The 15,000-nt window shown below is 38.3% G+C and overlaps 1 protein-coding gene across 1 annotated transcript in view; it reads left to right on the forward strand.

Annotated features, from left to right (window-relative positions):
• The window catches only part of ythdc2 (YTH domain containing 2), a 69,290-nt gene that overhangs the window by 28,055 nt on the left and 26,235 nt on the right, over nucleotides 1-15,000 (forward strand). Inside the window, exons 15-24 of the mRNA XM_077222448.1 lie at nucleotides 842-938; nucleotides 2,201-2,288; nucleotides 2,383-2,463; nucleotides 3,252-3,334; nucleotides 4,643-4,748; nucleotides 5,382-5,501; nucleotides 5,846-6,118; nucleotides 9,612-9,738; nucleotides 11,217-11,422; nucleotides 13,739-13,928. Of these exons, the coding sequence (XP_077078563.1) occupies nucleotides 842-938; nucleotides 2,201-2,288; nucleotides 2,383-2,463; nucleotides 3,252-3,334; nucleotides 4,643-4,748; nucleotides 5,382-5,501; nucleotides 5,846-6,118; nucleotides 9,612-9,738; nucleotides 11,217-11,422; nucleotides 13,739-13,928 (1,371 nt within the window). The remainder of the gene's footprint in view (nucleotides 1-841; nucleotides 939-2,200; nucleotides 2,289-2,382; nucleotides 2,464-3,251; nucleotides 3,335-4,642; nucleotides 4,749-5,381; nucleotides 5,502-5,845; nucleotides 6,119-9,611; nucleotides 9,739-11,216; nucleotides 11,423-13,738; nucleotides 13,929-15,000) is intronic.

The following is a 15,000-nucleotide window of genomic DNA, read 5'->3' on the forward strand; positions in this document are numbered from 1 at the left end:
CTTTTGATAATATTTTCTATTTTTTTAATGCAATTTTGAAAAAAATTCTATTTTATTTTTTATTTTATTTACCTTTAAATTACTAGATTTGATCAATAAATAATAAATAAATAGTAATTTAAGCACATTCCTCACATTCTTTCAACTTGAATTCAAAATAACTCACACTTTCATCCATAACCCTGTTAATCCAGCTCTAAATATCTTACATCGGGAGTCTTTGACCTCTTGTGGAAAATAATAATATATCATGATATTCATGACTCTAGACGGGCTTATATCTCTATATGGAGTAATGAGCTGTTCCTCTGGGTCCTAAAGCCAGTTTCTCTTCAGTGTGTGTTCAGATACACATGTACACATTATGAAATCATATTTTTGTGTGAAGTTTTAGCCTTTTTAGTTTGAATTTTGAGCATGTTTAGGCTTTTATATGTGTACTGAAGCATTCCTCACATTCCATTCCAACTAAGAGGCTCAAATTGACCCGATTTGTTACTTTTTTAAAATTTCAACCACAAAACTCCTCGAATCCATTAAAAACATTTTTTGTGTATTCGTGGTTCAAGTGCGACAAAAGTCCGAGGGTCTTGGACCCCTCTGATGAACACTCAATTTTTAAAATTCTTTCAAAATTAAAAAATACATTTATGGAGAAAAATCCTGGAATGTTTTCCTCAAAAACCTTCATTTCTTTTCGCCTAAAGAAAGAAAGACGTGGGGAAGAGTAAATGATCAGGAAATTTTTATTCTGAAGTGAACTACTCCTTTAAACACTCACATCTGCAGACATAACAGCAGAATCAGAAAAAGCTTTATTCATAAGTGTTTTTGTCCTCAGGCGCGGTGTTGATTTTCCTGCCCGGCTACGATGAGATCGTGTCCCTGAGAGATCGCATCGTCTTTGATGATAAAAGGTTCACAGATCACCAGCAAAGGTGTGTGTGTGTTTGTAGTGTGTGTTTCCTTCTGTTCTAATGCAATATTCAGCTGGAAATAATGCAGGGACTTGATTTTATCCCGGGTTTTTTCTATTGAAACTTGCTTAGTTTATTAAAGATAATTACAGGTTTATGTCTCACAATTCAAAGTCAGTGAAAATGTCAGAATTGTGAGACATAAACTTGGAATTGTGGAAAATTAACTTGGAATTGAGAAACTCTGAACTGTGGGAAATTAATTTGGAATTGAGATAAACTCGGAATTGCAGGAAATTAACTTAGAATTGTTAGATATAAACTCGGTCTTGTTTGATATAAACTCAGAATTGCGTGAAATAAAATCAGAATTGCGACATAAACGTGGAATTGCAGGGAAAAAGTCAGAATTGTGAGATATAAACTCGGAATTGTGGGAAATGAACTTGGAATTGTCAGAAATAAACTCAGAATTGTGAGATATAAACCCGCAATTGCGGCAGATAAATTTAGAATTGCTGGAAATAAATTCAGAATTGTGAGATATACAATCGGAATTATGAGATATAAACCTGGAAGTGCCGGAAATAAACTCAGAATTGTGGGAAATAAACCCGGAATTGTGGGAAATAAACTCAGAATTGTGGGAAATAAACTCAGTATTGTGAGATATAAACTAAGATTTGTGGGAAATAAACCCGGAATTGTGAGATATAAACCCGGAATTGTGGGAAATAAACTCAGAATTGTGGGAAATAAACTCAGAATTGTGGGAAATAAACCCGGAATTGTGAGATATAAAAGTGGAATTGTGGGAATTTAACCTGGAACTGCGGGAAATAAACTCGGAATTACGAATATATAAACTCGGAATTACGAATATATAAACTCGGAATTGCGTGAAATAAAATCAGAATTGTGAGATATAAACGTGGAATTGCTGGAAATGAACTCCGAATTGTGAGAAATAAACTTGGAATTGTGGGAAATTAACTCAGAATTTCGAGAAATAAACCCTGAATTGCGGAAAATAAACCCTAAATTGTGGAAAATTAACTTGGAATTGCGGGAAAAGAACTGGGAATTGTGAGGTATAAACTCGGAATTGTGGGAAATAAAGTAAGAAAAATGTCTGAATTATAAGATGTCACAATTACCTTTTTATTTTTTTATTCCGTGGCGGAAACAAGCTTCCAATCTTTTCAGTGTTACCAAGCTTAAGAAAAGTCTGCATCTGTTATTTTTAGATATTGTAATGATAGTGAGGAACTGTCGGTCTTCAGGTTTCAGGTCTTCATCCTTCACTCCAGCATGCAGACGTCAGACCAGAAGAAGGTTCTGAGGAACACTCCTAAAGGGGTTCGCAAGATCGTGCGTATATCTTCCTCTCGTATCTATAAACACACACACACACACACACATCTTTAAATGCAAACATCTCACACAATCTCCTCTCAATCCACAGATTCTCTCGACCAACATCGCAGAGACCAGCATTACGGTCAACGATGTTGTTTTTGTCATCGACTCCGGCAAAGTTAAAGAGGTTTGGTTGTTTTTCTCCTGCTGATATTGTAGTATAAATATTTTGCCAACATATTTTGGTAAATTATCTTCTTATTTGCTGCAGTTCTATATTACTGGACTGGACCCTCATCCTTCCCTCACACTTTGTAACACATCTTTCCTTCGCGGGTCAAAATGACCCGAAGCCCTAAAATTATACTTAATTTATTTTTTGTGCACAAAGCTTTTTTTCTTTCTTTTTTTTTTGATAATATTTTTTTCTATTTTTTTATGCAATTTTTGGGGAGATTTTTTTATTGTATTTACCTTTAAATTACTAGATTTGATCAATAAATAATAAATAAATAGTAATTTAAGCACATTCCTCACATTCTTTCAACTTGAATTCAGAATAACTCACACTTTCATGCATAACCCTGTTAATCCAGCTCTAAATATCTTACATCGGGAGTCTTTGACCTCTTGTGGAAAATAATAATATATCATGATATTCATGACTCTAGACGGGCTTATATCTCTATATGGAGCAAATGAGCTGTTCCTCTGGGTCCTAAAGTCAGTTTCTCTTCAGTGCGCATTCAGATACACATGTACACATTATACAATCTTTTTTGTTAAAGTTTTAGCATTTTTCAGGGGGGTCAAATTGAGCCCATTTGTTACTTTTTAAAATTTCAACCACAAAACTCCTTGAATCCATGATATTTTTGTGTGTGTATTCGTGGTTCAAGTGCGATAAAAGTCCTGGGGTCTTGGACCCCTCTGATGAACACTCAGTTTTTTAAAATTTTTAAACTGCTGTTACAGAAAGCTTACGACGCTCTGAATAATGTGACGATGCTGAAGATGGTGTGGATCTCGAAGGCCAGCGCTCTGCAGAGGAAGGGCAGGTGAGACTCTTGTGTGTGTGAGGGTGTGTGTGTGCACGTGTGCGAGTGTGTGTGCGAGTGTGTGTGCGCGAGTGTGTGGGAGTGTGTGTGCGCGAGTGTGTGTGTGAGGGTGTGTGTGAGGGTGTGTGTGCGAGTGTGTGTGCGATTGTGTGTGCGCGAGTATGTGCGAGTGTGTGTGCGAGGGTGTGTGTGCGAGTGTGTGTGCGATTGTGTGTGCGCGAGTGTGTGCGAGTTTGTGTGCGAGGGTGTGTGTGAGGGTGTGTGTGCACGTGCGCGAGTGTGTGCGCGAGTGTGTGCGTGAGTGTGTGCGCACGTGTGTGAGCGAGTGTGTGCGCGAGTGTGTGTGCGCGAGTGTGTGTGCACGAGCGTGAGTGTAACTGTGTGTGTGTGCGAGTGTGTGCGCGAGTGTGTGTGTGCGAGTGCGAGGGTGTGTGTGCGAGTGTGTGTGCGATTGTGTGTGCGCGAGTGTGTGCGAGGGTGTGTGTGAGGGTGTGTGTGCACGTGCGCGAGTGTGTGCGCGAGTGTGTGTGTGCGCACGTGTGTGCGCGAGTGTGTGTGCGCGAGTGTGTGTGCGCGAGTGTGTGTGCACGAGCGTGAGTGTAACTGTGTGTGTGTGCGAGTGTGTGCGCGAGTGTGTGCGCGAGTGTGTGCGCGAGTGTGTGCACGAGCGTGAGTGTAACTGTGTGTGTGTGTGCGAGTGTGTGTGTGAGTGTGTGAGTGTGTGTGCACGAGCGTGTGCGCGAGCGTGAGTGTAAGTGAGTGTGTGTGCGAGTGTCTGTGCGAGTGTGTGTACGAGTGTGTGCGAGAGTGTGTGCGAGTGCGCATGCGAGTGTGTGTGTGCGAGTGCGAGTGTGTGTGCGCGTGTGAGTGTGTGTGCGAGTGTGTGCGAATGCGCGTGCGAGTGTGTGTGTGCGAGTGTGTGTGCGCGAGTGTTTGCGAGTGTGTGTGAACGAGCGTGAGTGTAACTGTGTGTGTGCGAGTGTGTGTGTGAGTGTGAGTGTGTGCGAGTGTGTGTGCACGAGCGTGTGCGCGAGCGTGAGTGTAAGTGAGTGTGTGTGCGAGTGTCTGTGCGAGTGTGTGCGCGAGTGCGTGCGAGTGCGAGTGCGCATGCGAGTGTGTGTGTGAGTGTGTGTGTGTGCGCGTGTGTGCGAGTGTGTGTGTGTGTGTGAGTGTGTGCGAATGCGCGTGCGAGTGTGTGTGTGCGAGTGTGTTTGTGCGCATGTGAGTGTGTGTGTGTGTGTGTGTGTGTGTGTGTGTGTGTTTGAGTGTGAGTGTGTCTGATCGTGTGTGTGTGTGTTTGTTGTTTAGAGCGGGGCGCTGCAGACCGGGGATCTGCTTCCATCTCTTCAGCCGTCTGAGGTTCAACAACATGCTGGAACATCAGATTCCACAGCTACTGCGCATGCCTCTACAGGTACACACACACACACACACACACACACACACACACACACACACACACGTAACCTCAGCCACTGGACCAGAGATTATACAACACAACCCCATCATGCCATGCTAAAGGCCAGAAAATGTCCAGAATGAATTACTGTTTTTTTTAATGCCCCATTATGCTTTTTCAGAAAGAAGTGATTCTGAACTGAAACGAGTCGTCAGTAATTACAGGCTCACTTCCTGCTCGAACCTTTGTAGGTTTGTAACTAATTTGCATAATGTCAGTCTTTGGACTTCAATCCCACGCCATCGTTACTGTTCGTATCACTATGTATCAAGAGCGGAGATTCAGATATGATAATGAGCATTTGGTGTCTGACCAATCAGAGCAGAGCAGCTCTCAGAGAGGTGGGGCTTAGAGACTGAATCTTTGATGGAAGCGTTTCAGACACTGAGAGAAAAGAGCTGATGCTGCAGTGTGCAGATTATGAGAGAATGAAAGTGTTTTTTGATTTTGATGCATGTGAACCTGTGTGTGTGAGATGCCCTCTGATTTTGTGATTAATCGTACAGCCCCACAATACAGATTGTTTCAAAGCAGCTTCACAGAAATGAACAGGACAAAAATAACAGTGTGTGTGTGTGTGTTTCTCAGGAACTGTGTCTGCACACTAAGCTCCTGGCTCCCGTCTCCTGCCCGATCGCGGAGTTCCTCTCGAGAGCACCTGAGCCGCCGCACCTGCACACAGTCAAACACGCCGTGCAGATGCTCAAGGTCACACACCTTTCAGAAAAGCCTTCATGTGAAAAACGGAAAACAGTCCGATCTAAATTGGTGCAGATGAGTAATCTGATGGGTCATTTTGAATAAAATTATAAAATATAAAAATAATGTTTCTGTTTGAATTAAGTGTGTTTTTCTTATCCCATTGGCAGATAATTTAGCTTTTTTTAAGCAAAAACAAGATATAATTTCTTTTGTCATTTTACTCATCTAGTAAATGCATCTTGATTTAAGAATTTTTAGATATTTGGACTGGAACCAGACAAAAATACTAAGTAAAAAAAGCATTTTTTGCAGTGTGATTGAAACCCCTGCTCTCTGACTCCCCCACGCAGACCATCGATGCCATGGACCCCTGGGAGAACCTGACGGAGCTGGGCTTTCACCTGGCCGACCTGCCCGTGGAGCCTCACCTGGGGAAGATGGTTCTGTGTGCAGTGGTTCTGAAGTGTCTGGACCCGATCCTCACCATCGCCTGTACGCTGGCCCACCGAGACCCGTTCGTTCTGCCGGCTCAGGCCGCTCAGAAGCGCGGAGCCATGCTGTGCCGGAAACGCTTCACCGCAAACACCTTCAGCGACCACATGGCCCTGCTCCGGGCCTTTCAGGTCAGAATATAACTGTAATAACTACAGGCCAGAAATATTACTGTAATAACTACAGGTCAGAAATATTACTGTAATAACCACAGTTCAGAAATATTACTGTAATAACTACAGGTCAGAAATATTACTGTAATGTCAGAAATATTACTGTAATAACCACAGCTCAGAAATATTACTGTAATAACCACAGCTCAGAAATATTACTGTAATAACCACAGGTCAGAAATATTTCTGTAATTACTACAGGTCATAAATATTACTGTAATAACCACAGGTCAGAAATAGTACTGTAATAACCACAGGTCAGAAATATTACTGTAATAACCACAGGTCAGAAATATTACTGTAATAACTACAGGCAGGGTCCGAAATTAACTTTTTGGCTCACCTGCCACTGGGACTGGTAGATGAAAAAATCCACCAGCCAAGCATATTTTTTACCGGCCAAAATAATAAACAGCCTTTTTGTGTCACATATACATTAATTTATATAGGCTATATTTAAATATTTTTGGCATTATATTTCTGGTCTATTATTTTCCATTCTTACTTTTTTTACATACACATATTACACAATTTACACACATTAAAATAATATTTTTGTGGTGGTGCCTATAAAAATAGTTCTGTACAAATGAAATGTATTAATTGTATATTTACTAAAAAGTATGCAATAATAATATATTATAATTATTTCAAAAAAATATTTAGTTTTACTCTGCCTATTTTTTTACTCCATTTACTCTGACTGATCAGTAACTGAAGGACTGGAAATATCAGTTGTTTTTAACCCTTCATTAAAATGAATCGGTTCAAAGGAGTGAGTCATTAGTTCGCGAATTGGACGTGTCATTATGGGATATGTACGCGTTGTGTGATTATCCCGGCAGCTAGGACATCCCTCAAGATTTGTGTCAACTCAGAAAACATTTAATCACTGGATAGGTTTTTCGTTTATTTAAAGTGTGGTTTATGTCAGCTGAATGTGCGGAACGCTTCAGAGAAGATAAGGTATTTTAGCACAATTCACAGTTCACACCCAGCGGTAATTCAGGAAAAAAATATCCGAATGCTCCACATGAAACTATGATCTTCCGACCTTTACCATCGTGTCGATTTATTTTGATGAATATGTGCCAGGGAGAGAGAGCAAGACAGCGATTAGGAGACGGTGAAGCCTTGTTTATACTTTCGCCTGGTTTCGAAGAGAAAGAGTGCGGGCGCGCGACCAGGGCTCTCTCTCTCTCTCTTTCGCTGTCTCTCTCTCTCTCTGCTCGTTCTTCAGGTGCGCCATGTCACTTTCAATTCCCATCCCGCAAACACAACAACTCCGTCATGTCCGTAGCCATCATGCTAGATATTTTATAACATTACAAAATGCAATTGTAATAAATATTTTATTACATTACTATTTTGGTATGAACATTCACCCGCCAGGGGGGCGGATAGCCTTTTGAGATTTACTCGCCAAACGGAAAATCTACCCGCATTTGGCGCTTGGCGGGTGTTAATTTCGGACCCTGACTGACTACAGGTCAGAAATATTACTGTAATAACTACAGGCCAGAAATATTACTGTAATAACTACAGGTCAGAAATATTACTGTAATAACCACAGGTCAGAAATATTACTGTAATAACCACAGGTCAGAAATATTACTGTAATAACCACAAGTCAGAAATATTACTGTAATAACCACAGGTCAGAAATATTACTGTAATAACTACAGGTCAGAAATATTACTGTAATAACCACAGGTCAGAAATATTACTGTAATAACCACAGGTCAGAAATATTACTGTAATAACCACAGGTCAGAAATATTACTGTAATAACTACAGGTCAGAAATATTACTGTAATAACTACAGGTCAGAAATATTACTGTAATAACTACAGGTCAGAAATATTACTGTAATAACCACAGGTCAGAAATATTACTGTAATAACCACAGGTCAGAAATATTACTGTAATAACCACAAGTCAGAAATATTACTGTAATAACCACAGGTCAGAAATATTACTGTAATAACTACAGGTCAGAAATATTACTGTAATAACCACAGGTCAGAAATATTACTGTAATAACCACAGGTCAGAAATATTACTGTAATAACCACAGGTCAGAAATATTACTGTAATAACTACAGGCCAGAAATATTACTGTAATAACTACAGGTCAGAAATATTACTGTAATAACCACAGGTCAGAAATATTACTGTAATAACCACAGGTCAGAAATATTACTGTAATAACCACAAGTCAGAAATATTACTGTAATAACCACAGGTCAGAAATATTACTGTAATAACCACAAGTCAGAAATATTACTGTAATTACCTCAGATCAGAAATATCACAGGAATAACCTCAGGTCAGAAATATTACAGTAATAACCACAGTCAGCGTCCACACGGCCCTACTCCAGGCCTTTCAGGTCAGAAATGTTACTGTAAAAACTACAGTCCGTCAGCAGACGCTCTTTATATGCTTGTTCTGTGGTCTCAGTCCACCGAGCGTCAGTGCGACTGTAACGACAGGGAGATACTGCTGTAGTTTTTATTCATATTTTGAGTTAGTTTTTATTTTACTATTTTAGTTTTTATCTGTATATATTTGTTATTTTAGGATCATTCTTATATATATATATATATATATGTTAATATTTTGAATTAGTTTTTTTATTTTCCAATTCGATTATAGTAATTTTGTGTTTTTGTCATTTTTATCAGTTGTCCAATCTCCATATAGTAGTTATTTTAGTATCATTCATGTAAGCAATAATGTACACAATGCTGTGCTATATGGTGAATAAGTCACAGCTGAAGGGTGTTGTTAGGCGTGAAGCGGGGTCATGATTATTCACGATACAGCACTAGCCTCGAGTACCTTATTGTTTTATAAAACGGTTACCACACAACACAAATATTAAAGCCCAAAAAAACATGTAAAAATACAACTTTCATGAAGTAAAACCACTAAATGCCTTCCTTCCGCTGGAGAAAATAGTCCCTGACCGTGAACAGCAACAGAAGTTAGACACATTATTTCTCCATTATTTCTCACTCTATATGCTTCAATGAACAACATCAATGAGAACATGTTTACGTTGCTAAGGGTGGTTCCTAGGGGTGTTGTGTAGTGATACATAGAACCATTGGGTGAAGCGGTCATAGTGTTTTATCATGAATAAAACACAGCTATTGACCAATCAGAATCAAGGATTGGAACTAACCGTTTTATAAATGCTGTTATAAAACCGGTAGTTCCAATCCTTGATTCTGATTGGTCAATAGCTGTGTTTTATTCATGATAAAACACTTATGTCCGAACACCGCCCTTCAGTCGTGACTTATTCACGATACAGCACAGCCTCTCGTACCTTATTGCTTACTTATAGTTTTTATTAATATTTTGAATTATTTTTGTATTTTTAATTTTAATTTTAGCTAAAGTTTTAGCTTTAGCAGAAGTTGACTGTTGTTGTTGTCTTTAGGCGTGGCAGAAAGCTCGCAGTGACGGCTGGGAAAGAGCGTTCTGTGAGAAGAACTTCCTCTCTCAGGCCACGATGGAGATCATCGTCGGGATGCGGACTCAGCTTCTGGGACAGCTCCGAGCCACAGGTCAAAGTTCACAACCGCATCGTTTACAGTAACAGTTCAGACAGTCTGTCAGTAAGAGCTCCGAGCCAGAGGTCAAAGTTCACAACCGCATCGTTTACAGCGAGTCTCCAGTAGGCTTAGATAGTCGGTGTCTTGCATCACACCGCCCACCACCGTTGACTTTTTTATTTCTGTAAAATCATTTAGTTCAGTTAGAGAACAGACGCTACAATTAAAAACTGAACGTGTCTGCTTAATAAGCCGTGAGCTGAACGAGAGTCGCATCACAGATCAGCAACAGGAGTCAGATCTCATTAATCACGAGAGCGAGGAGCTGACTGGCTGTCAAAGCGAAATGTAAACGCCTTTTTAAGCGAATTTGACATTAAGAGTTAGTTCATTAAGAATAATAGGCTAATGATAATCATAGTCTATTATTGGAAATAAAACACTAATGATGCAAAGGTGCCACTAGCCTGCACTGTGTCCCATTTTTGTTTTGTTTTTTCTGTTTGCTATTGTTTGTTTTTGGGTTCTTTTTTGTTCTTTTTTTATATTATACAGAAATGGACATTTATGTATGTATATATATATATTATTATTAGAATTTATTAGGATTAACCCCTTGAGATGTATCATCTCGTTTTCGAGGGGGTCCTTACAATGAAACACAATTACAAAAAAAACAAAAACAAAATTACAATTAATACATCAAACAACAGGACACCACCAATATAAAATACACACATATATATATATATATATACATACATACACATACATGTATACATATACACATACACATATATATACAAATACACATACACACATACATACACAACAATACACAAAACTACAACACCAGTTTCAATGATAGCATGTGCAATCTACTTTCAAATAAAATAATAAAGATTGTTTAAACAACCGAAATGAAGTAATGGATCTAATATGTATGGGTAAATTATTCCAATCTAATAGGGCTTTAAACATAAATGCTCTCTTACCAATTGTTTTTTTAACACGAGGAACAAAAAAGTAAGTCTGGACAGAATGCCTAACATGATAGTTTGAGGAAAAGAGTACAAAATATTGTTGTAGATAACTAGGATAATCAAAATAAATACATTTAAATATAAATTGGAGCATATTCTTTTGTTTGTAATCAAAAAAATACAATAAAAAAAATAAAATAAAAAAAGAATAATAGGCTAATGAACTCGCGAGTCAAGCAATCCGCCCCCGAATTGCCTCTAATTTGAAAGCGAAACTAAAATGCGCACAGGCATTCATAACGGTGCATGTCAGTCTTTTTTCCATAGGAATTAACTGAAAACGCTCGCTCTGCTCCACACCTTTATGAACACGCGCGCATTTAACTTTCGCCTTCAAATTAGCGAACAAGACAAAAATACTGAGTAAGAAAAGCATTTTTTGTAACAGTTCAGACAGTCTGTCATCAGTAAGAGTTCTGAGGCGTGAACTGCTGTTTGTCTCTGCAGGATTTGTGCGAGCGAGGGGTGGCGGGGACATCCGGGACGTGAACCAGAACTCGGAGAACTGGGCCGTGGTCAAGGCCGCGCTGGTTTCTGGGATGTATCCAAACCTGATCCATGTGGAGCGGGACAGCCTGAGCCTCACGGGCTCCCGGGAGAAGAGGGTTCGCCTCCACCCCACATCTGTCCTGAGCCAGCCGCAGTACAAGAAGGTCAGTGTGGAGAATCACAACAAACCCTTTTATATATATACTCTGCCGTTCAAAAGTTTGGGAAATAATAAAAAAATTTACTGTTATAGTATTTATTAATATTTTGATTTCGTTTTTATTTTTATATTTTCTTTATATTTTATATATTTCTTTTTTTATCTCTATATAGTTTGTTTTAGTAACATACATATACTGTTATAGTTTTTGTTAAAGGTGGGGTATGTGATTTGCAAAACGGCCGGCAGATTTTGAAAATACACAACTCATAAGGTCCTACCTACTTCTCCTCCAACGCTGGCTCTGACTCCACCCATTCGAAAAACATGGAAACGCAATCAAGTACGAGCGAAAACTCAGATGCCCATACATAAACACAATCGCTCACATCAGCTTCCTCCCCAAACAGCTTGTTTAGCTAGCTAGTTCTACATATGGCTGGGCTATAACGTTAGAACAGCTACAATTCTCGTGTGCATATCGTCAGTAAAGACAGTTCCCTGATTAGTAGTAAATACTACAAGTTAATCGGCTTCTCACCTGTCAAGCAGAAACAATGCCACAGCCGCATCTGTTGGTAGTCCTTCCTGGTCCTTCAGTTTCCGGCCAACGTTGAAAAGCATCGCCTAGAATGACCCTTGTTTTAGACCTTTCTCTTTCGGCCGTTTTGTTCGCAATTGCTCTCTCGAAAATAGATTTCCTTTTCTGTGATGGTGTCTTGTCTGACATTCTCCAAACGGAAGCAACTATACCTTCTCTCTCTCTCTCACTCTCTCTCTCTCTCTCTCTCTCTCTCTCTCTCTCTCTCTCTGTACCGGGGCGACTTGCACTTCCTGTGACTGGGTCAGGAGTTTTGAGTATGCGCACGAACGGGACACGCGCGCGAGGGGGGCGGGGGGAGGGGGGCATGGTAAGACCGTTTGAGTGACGCATTCTCTATCCAATGATTCTAGACGGTCTTGAAAATGATTGGCTGGAGTTTTTCGAGTCCTGCCCGTTCCACAGATGATTAAATTGCTTAATTTTCATTTCAGTGCTTCTAATTTACAGCCAGCAAGTGGGTCAGGAATAGGATTTCAAGTGATTTTAAAAAAATGGTCAAAAAAGAAAATCACATACCCCACCTTTAATAATTTGAATTAGTAAATCACTTCTAGTAATTTTGTTGTTTTTGTCATTTTTTATCTCTATGTAGTTTATTATTTTAGTATCATTCATATACTGTCATGGTTTTTATTCATATTTTGAATTAGTTTTTATTTTACATTTTTTAGTTGTTTTATCTATAGTTTTTATTTTAGTGTCATTTATATATATTATTATAGTTTTTGTTAATCATTTGAATTAGTTTATTTTTATATTTATCAATTTCATTTGAACTTTTAGTAATTAGTTGTTTTTGTCATTTTTATTCTTTTTTGTTTTGTATCCCTATATAGTTTATTATTTTAGTATCATTCGAGTTATAGGTGAAAGTTCATAACAAGTTCGGTAAAATTTTTAATGTTTTTAAAAGATTTGTAATATTGTGAAGTATGATTCCAATGTAAATCATCTGTTTTCTATGTGAATATATAGTAAAGTGTAATTAATTCCTGTGATCAAAGCTGAATTTTCAGCATCATTACTCCAGTCTTCAGTGTCACATGATCCTTCAGAAATCACTATAATATGATGATTTGATGCTCAAGAAACATTTATGATTATTATCTGTGTCAAAAGAACAGCGTTTATCTGAAATATAACTTTTTGTAACATTAAAATGTCTTTACTGTCACTTTTGATCAATTTAATTTGTCCTTGATGAATAAAAGCATTCTTCTTTTTACCCCCCCCCCCCCACAAAAGATTTTCTATTACTGACCCCAAACTTTTGAACAGTACTTTATGATGTTACAAAAGATTCTATTACAGATAAATGCAGTTCTTTTTAACTTTCTATTCACCAAAGGATCCTGAAAAATAAAATCTAACCACAAAAATATGACTGTTTTCAACACTGATAATAATCATAAATGTTTCTTGAGGATCAAATCATCATATTATAATGATTTCTGAAGGATCATGTGACACTGAAGACTGGAGTAATGATGCTGAAAATTCAGCTTTGATCACAGAATTAAATTACATTTTAAAATATATTAAAATAGAAAATAGTAATTGTAATAGTATTTCACAATATTACTGTTTTTTTTCTATTTAAAATCAAATAAACACAGCCTTGGTGAGCAAAAGAGACTTCGTTTAAAAAAACATAAAAGGCAGTGTAGTTCTATAAAATAACATAATAGTTATTTTCCTCCACACATTTGTTCCCAGATCCCTCCAGCCAATGGCCAGGCAGCAGCCGTGGAGTCCCTGCCCTGTGATTGGCTGATTTACGACGAGATGACGCGCGCACACAGGATCGCTAGCGTCAGATGCTGCTCTGTTGTCACGCCCCTGACCGTCGCTATATTCGGAGGATGTGCTAAACTCCCGAGCTCCGCCTTACAGGAACACAGAGGAGGTGACCAGGACTGATGCAAAACAAACCTAAAGTTTACTCTATAAGTATACTTAAAGGTGCAGTGTGTGATTTTTAGTCCATTTTAGCGGCATCTAGTGGTGAGGTTGTGAACTGCACCCAACAGAAGTTACGGTGGCCGACAGGAAGTGATGTCGTCGTCTGAGACAGCAGAGAGTAGTCAGTTAAACAAGGAGGTTTCTTTACAAAGATAAATTAAGAAATTATATTAACTTGTTCAGAAAAAAATATATGTTATTGCGATTTATTATAATTACTTGTTCATCATTGTGTCAGTGGTGTGTGTAGAGAGAAATGGCTCATTCTAAGGTAATAAAAACATAACGGGTCATTATGTAAGGTCTTTATACACCACTGATAACATAGTTATGTATATGATATTGCATTTCTGTCAACAGATCCTCCTAAATATCACACAATGCAGAGGATTACAATTACAATTACACAATGCACCTTTAATTCCTTTTATAACTTTTAATTTTCCTTGCTTTTATTTTGTGATTATATTAATTCCTTTCTGTGTAAAGCTCTTTGACTTGCCATAGTATATGAAATATGCTATATAAATAAACTTGCCTTGCCTAATATATCGGCCACCATATCGGTATCGGTTGATATCGGTTCATTTTTAATGTTATCGTAATCGGGCTGATAAGAAAATTTGTTTGATATATTGAAGCTGATAAATAATGTATTATTTCCTTGAGCTGAGACACTTCAGATGCGCACTGTTCAACATGATGGATGTGAATTGCTTGAAATATGATTGAAGTCACTTCAAAAAAGGAAAATACAGTTCAGTGCAACATGTGCAGCGCAAATCTGTCATATCGGCTACATAAAATTATCATGAGAACATTATAATTGTGTGTTTGGGAGATGTATTTTAATTGTGAGACTTTTGTTTTCGTAAACAGGCTCTTGAAAATTATATGAAAATTTAGAATTAGATTAATCGGCCAATATATCGGTTATCGACTTTCAAATATAAAGAATGATCAGTTATCGGCATCGGCCACAATTTTCATATCGGTGCATTTTCTAAATGTACTTT

Source organism: Siphateles boraxobius, unplaced genomic scaffold (assembly GCF_051911475.1).
Source record: "Siphateles boraxobius isolate OS27281-9 unplaced genomic scaffold, OSU_SipBor_1 120, whole genome shotgun sequence".
NCBI lineage: Eukaryota > Metazoa > Chordata > Actinopteri > Cypriniformes > Leuciscidae > Siphateles > Siphateles boraxobius.